The sequence below is a fragment of the Oncorhynchus clarkii genome, unplaced genomic scaffold, assembly GCF_045791955.1.
Source record: "Oncorhynchus clarkii lewisi isolate Uvic-CL-2024 unplaced genomic scaffold, UVic_Ocla_1.0 unplaced_contig_9997_pilon_pilon, whole genome shotgun sequence".
Lineage (NCBI taxonomy): Eukaryota > Metazoa > Chordata > Actinopteri > Salmoniformes > Salmonidae > Oncorhynchus > Oncorhynchus clarkii.
Window position 1 is genome coordinate 32,501 of NW_027259166.1, and position 6,608 is coordinate 39,108.

Here is a 6,608-nt window from a genome sequence, read left to right on the forward strand (position 1 = left end):
AGGGGCTGTACTGTAGGATCAGCTGGCTAACAGAGTCAAGGGGCTGTACTGTAGGATCAGCTGGCTAACAGAGTCAAGGGGCTGTACTGTAGGATCAACTGGCTAACAGAGTCAAGGGGCTGTACTGTAGGATCAGCTGGCTAACAGAGTCAAGGGGCTATATGTTAGCCTTGCTCTCCGTGAATCATTCCTAATCTCCACACAGTGAGAGTCACAACACAGATGGAATCATTCCTAATCTCCACACACTGAGAGTCACAACACATAGATAGAATCATTCCTAATCTCCACACACTGAGAGTCACAACACATAGATAGAATCATTCCTAATCTCCACACACTGAGAGTCACAACACATAGATAGAATCATTCCTAATCTCCACACAGTGAGAGTCACAACACATAGATAGAATCATTCAGAGCCAAAGACGTACAAGCAAAGTTGCTTTGGGTCTCTGCTACATACTGTATAGCCCAATGGTGCTTGTGTTAGGACTTGTTTTGAAAGAGGACCTCTGTTGTATACAAACCAGAATACAGTGCTGTGAAAAGGGATTTGCCTCCTTTCTAATCTTCTCTACTTGACATATTTCTGATACTGAATGTTATCAGATCTTCAACCAAAACCTAATATTATATAAAGGGAGCCAGAGTGAACAAATAACACAACAATTACATACTTATTTCATTCATTTCATGAAGCTATACAATACCCAATTCTCCCTGTGTGAAAAAAGTAATTGCCCCTTTACACTCAATAACTGGCTGTGTCATCTTTACACTCATTCTTTACACTACCACCCCCATGCTTGACCATTGGTATGAGGCGGCAGGTGCCGTTAGGGTCAGCAGGTAGCCTAGTGATTAGAGCGTTGGACTAGTAACCGGAAGGTTGCAAGATCAAATCCCCGAGCTGACAAGGTCAAAATTTATCATTCTCCCCCTGAACAAGGCAGTTAACCCACTGCTCCTAGGTCATCATTGAAAATACGAATTTGTTCTTAACTGACTTGCCTAGTTCAATAAAGGTTCAATTTAAAAAAAGATACAAAATGAGGATCTTACTGTGGAATGCAGTGTTTGGTTTTCACCAGGCATAATGGGACCCATGTTGTCCATAACGTTATACTTTTGACTCATCTCTCCATAGAACATTCTTCCAAGAGTCTTGATGATCATCCAGGTGCTTTTTGAAAAACAGGAGTCAACTTTAAGGACGAGACGGGTCCCATTATGTCTGGCGAAAACCAGTTACTGAGCGTAAGGGGGCATTATAACGTTCTCACACAGGGGAATTGGGTGTTGCATAACTTTGTTAATTACATTTGATTTCTTTTACTAAGTATACATGCTTTTTGTGAACTCAGGTTCCCTTTATCTAATATTAGGTTTCGGCTGAAGATCTGACAACATTTAGTATCAGAAATATACAAAAATAGAGAAAATCTGAAAGGGGACAAATACTTTTTCACGGCTCTACATCAACCCATATAGCTCCTTTGAGAGCTACTGTACATCAACCCATATAGCACCATTGAGAGCTACGGTACATCAACCCATATAGCTCCTTTGAGAGCTACTGTACATCAACCCATATAGCACCATTGAGAGCTACGGTACATCAACCCATATAGCTCCTTTGAGAGCTACTGTACATCAACCCATATAGCACCATTGAGAGTTACTGTACATCAACCCATATAGCACCATTGAGAGCTACTGTACATCAACCCATATAGCTCCATTGAGAGCTACGGTACATCAACCCATATAGCACCATTGTGAGCTACTGTACATCAACCCATATAGCACCATTGAGAGCTACTGTACATCAACCCATATAGCACCATTGAGAGCTACTGTACATCAACCCATATAGCACCATTGAGAGTTACTGTACATCAACCCATATAGCACCATTGAGAGCTACTGTACATCAACCCATATAGCTCCATTGAGAGCTACGGTACATCAACCCATATAGCACCATTGTGAGCTACTGTACATCAACCCATATAGCACCATTGAGAGCTACTGTACATCAACCCATATAGCACCATTGAGAGCTACTGTACATCAACCCATATAGCACCATTGAGAGCTACTGTACATCAACCCATATAGCACCATTGAGAGCTACTGTACATCAACCCATATAGCACCATTGAGAGCTACTGTACATCAACCCATATAGCACCATTGTGAGCTACTGTGTGAACATTTTTACATGGATTTCACATAAGAACTCCTCCAACTCCTCGGTCCAACTCTCCACTTCATCCGATTGGTTGTCCGTCCAGTCACACTCTTCTGATTGGTTGTCAGTACAGTGGCACTCATCGGATTGGTTGTTGGTCCAGCGCTGACACTCAATGTCCTGTTGTTGGTCAAAAATGGAAGGACGCTTTGAGTCATACAGGTTAACTGTACTGTAGTCATACAGGTTAACTGTACTGTAGTCATAAAGGTTAACTGTACTGTAGTCATACAGGTTAACTGTACTGTAGCCAGATAGGTTAACTGTACTGTAGTCATACAGGTTAATACAGGTTAACTGTACTGTAGTCATACAGGTTAATACAGGTTAACTGTACTGTAGTTATACAGGTTAACTGTACTGTAGTCATACAGGTTAATACAGGTTAACTGTACTGTAGTCATATAGGTTAATACAGGTTAACTGTACTGTAGTTATACAGGTTAACTGTACTGTAGTCATACAGGTTACCTGTAATGTAGTCATACAGGTTAATACAGGTTAACTGTACTGTAGTCATACAGGTTAATACAGGTTAACTGTATTGTAGTCATACAGGTTAATACAGGTTAACTGTACTGTAGTTATACAGGTTAACTGTACTGTAGTCATACAGGTTAACTGTACTGTAGTTATACAGGTTAATACAGGTTAACTGTACTGTAGTTATACAGGTTAACTGTACTGTAGTCATACAGGTTAATACAGGTTAACTGTACTGTAGTCATACAGGTTAATACAGGTTAACTGTACTGTAGTCATACAGGTTAACTGTACTGTAGTCATACAGGTTAACTGTACTGTAGACTACAGATGGAAAGAGGGAGGAGGCATGAGAAAGTAACAGACAGAGGGAGGAGGCTGTACATGACATATTTACACAATAGAAACATGGACTCGCCATCTGGTCAGTTCTTGGCTCCTCTTCAACGACAGTCTTTACTCTCCAGTCCAGTAGTGATCGATGATGTAAACCAGCAGGTTGTTGTGGTAGTCAACACATATGATCTTAAACACTTTACCTGTCCCCATGGTGATCGCATCTGCAACAATAAATGAGTGTACATTAGTACTTATATATACACTGAGTGTATATTAGTTCTCTCAGTACTTATATATACACTGAGTGTACATTACTTCTCTCAGTACTTATATATACACTGAGTGTACATTAGTTCTCTCAGTACTTCTATATACACTGAGTGTACATTAGTTCCCTCAGTACTTATATATACACTGAGTGTACATTAGTCCCCTCAGTACTTATATATACACTGAGTGTACATTAGTTCCCTCAGTACTTATATATACACTGAGTGTACATTAGTTCCCTCAGTACTTATATATACACTGAGTGTACATTAGTTCCCTCAGTACTTATATATACACTGAGTGTACATTAGTTCCCTCAGTACTTATATATACACTGAGTGTACAAAACATTAAGAACACCAGCTCTTTCCATGACCAGGTGAATCCAGGTGAAAGCTATGATCCCTTATTGATGTCACTTGTTAAATCCACTTCAATCAGTGTAGATGAAGGAGGAGGAGACAGGTTAACTTTTTACTGCAGTGAGCTAAATCAGGATCACACAGTGTGTTTCCTGGTAGTCTTTAACAAATCTATTTTGAAACAAAAGGAAACACCTCACACACACATGGATATGGGCTTAAAGAAGAGAACACACCTGGACCAAGTCAGATATAGAGAAATGTATTACATCTCAATATTACACTTTATATACATCACAGAAGACACCTGGACCAAGTCAGATATAGAGAAATGTATTACATCCCAATATTACACTTTATATACATCACAGAAGACACCTGGACCAAGTCAGATATAGAGAAATGTGTTACATTTTGAGTTTGCATCCCAATATTACACTTTATATACATCACAGAAGACTGAATATAACAAAACTGTTTTGACATAGAAACACTGGATTTTCTATGTAATTTTAAAAATATTAATTATGAAATTATGAAAAATATTAATAACATTCCACCCATGAGGCCACTAGGTCATTTGATTGCAAGAAAGGGCAGGAGAAGGATTTTTAAGCCTTGAGACATGGTATGCCATCCAGAGGGTGAATGGGCATGACAAACTATTTAATTGCCATTGAACGAGACCTGGACAGCTGATGAAACTGAGGAGTATTTCTGTATGTAATAAAGCCCTTTTGTGGGGAAAATCTAATTCTGATTGTGGGTGGGCCTTTGCCCTCCCAGGCCCAGCCCAGTCATGTGACATCTATAGATTAGGGCATAATGAATTTGGACTGATTTTCCTTTTTGTTCAGTATACAATATTTTGTTTGTTTTTCAAAATAAATATATTTTATTGCAGTTTAGATGGTGCAAGGATTCTCTACACTTGCTTGTTTTGTCACGTACATAGTGACATTTGGCAAACTATTAGAATTAGAATATTAGAATACTATTAGAATTAGAATATTAGAATACTATTAGAATTTTGGCAACCATGAATTTGCAGAGCGATTTCTGCATTTTGACGATTTCCCTCCGTGTACCCTAGGTGACTTCTAGGAAGATTTTAACCCACTAAACCCCCAAAAACATTTCCTGAAGTTTCACCATCATTGTAAAGCCCTGGTTATTTTGTATCTTAGATAAAGTCATTTATGTAGATTATTATGTATTTTAATGTGATTGGTGATTCAACCCTGTTACGTGAACTGAACTCTTATTTTAATACTGTAAAACTTGATATATATATATATATATATATATATATATATCTGTGTTCAATATTTCTTTCAAAAGAAACATTGAACATCTAATAGTCAATTCTGGTGTTTTGTGGGTAAAAACTGGGCGGGCTGAGCATAACACATCAACAATTTTACCCTGTTAGACAGGCTAGAAATGTATTAACAATGTCATTCATTTTGTTGTTGTGAATCTTGCATTCAATTTGCCCCTCCCTGCTGCACACAACAAGCGTCCATTCCCCCTGTGGGGATGCATGGCTGATTTAACTAGTAATTACCAGTTGGGAGGGGGGGGGGGCATATGGAGAATTTCCACTTCCCACTTGGTTACGAATGCACCAATACCACTGGTAACCGTCCACTGTTGGGCTGTATACTATCACTCATTGGAAGTAGAGGTCGTAGACCTACACTTTGAAAAAACATGGAGCGTAACCATTTTTTTTAGTTTAAATCGATACAAACTCAAATAAGACAATTATAAAAACAGCACTATTTTTCATTATTAAATTAAGCTGAAATGAGGCACTTACTATCGTCTTTTTAACCTCTTGAGATGGAAAACTTGCTTTTTTAATGAAGTTTTTGATTTGTTAAAAAAGTTTGAAATATCCAATAAATGTCGTTCCACTTCATGATTGTGTCCCACTTGTTGTTGATTCTTCACAAAAAAATACAGTTTTATATATTTATGTTTGAATTCTGAAATGTGGCAAAAGGTCGCAAAGTTCAAGGGGGCCGAATACTTTCGCAAGGCACTGTATACCACGGCCAAAGTTTTGGCTTTGTGGCCCCCCCCAAAAAAAGTCTCACCTGATCAATACCTAAAGAGTAATTTAAGAAGCCGAATTAGGAAGCACTTTGGCCGTCCTGTAGACTAGATGTTATAGCCATGCCTTTCTGGAATACTGTCGGGCATTACCTGCATTTCTGGAATACTGTCGGGCATTATCTGCCTTTCTGGAATACTGTCGGGCATTACCTGCATTTCTGGAATACTGTCGGGCATTATCTGCCTTTCTGGAATACTGTCGGGGATTATCTGCATTTCTGGAATACTGTCGGGCATTACCTGCATTTCTGGAATACTGTCGGGCATTATCTGCCTTTCTGGAATACTGTCGGGGATTATCTGCATTTCAGCAAAGATGGAAATGTATCTACATGCATTTGAAATACATTTTACGCAATGTTTTTTTGCCCCGTACGGGATACCTAGGCTTAGTTCAACAAGTTGATTCTGATTCTTAGTCCACCTGGCTTAGTTCAACAAGTTGATTCTGATTCTTAGTTCACCTAGGCTTAGTTCAACAAGTTGATTCTGATTCTTAGTTCACCTGGCTTAGTTCAACAAGTTGATTCTGATTCTTAGTCCACCTGGCTTAGTTCAACAAGTTGATTCTGATTCTTAGTCCACCTGGCTTAGTTCAACAAGTTGATTCTGATTCTTAGTTCACCTGGCTTAGTTCAACAAGTTGATTCTGATTCTTAGTTCACCTGGCTTAGTTCAACAAGTTCAACAGGTTGATTCTGATTATTAGTCCACCTGGCTTAGTTCAACAAGTTGATTCTGATTCTTAGTTCACCTAGGCTTAGATCAACAAGTTT

At 38.8% G+C, this 6,608-nt stretch overlaps 1 protein-coding gene across 1 annotated transcript in view; it reads right to left on the bottom strand.

Annotated features, from left to right (window-relative positions):
* The window catches only part of LOC139399600 (protein mono-ADP-ribosyltransferase PARP6-like), a 19,862-nt gene extending 16,604 nt beyond the window's left edge, over positions 1–3,258 (bottom strand). Inside the window, exons 1-2 of the mRNA XM_071144961.1 lie at positions 3,159–3,258; positions 2,228–2,377 (exon numbers count right to left, since the gene is read on the bottom strand). Coding sequence (XP_071001062.1) covers positions 2,228–2,377; positions 3,159–3,161 — 153 coding nt within the window. The 5' untranslated portion in view covers positions 3,162–3,258. The remainder of the gene's footprint in view (positions 1–2,227; positions 2,378–3,158) is intronic.
* Between the last annotated feature and the right edge of the window lie 3,350 nt (positions 3,259–6,608).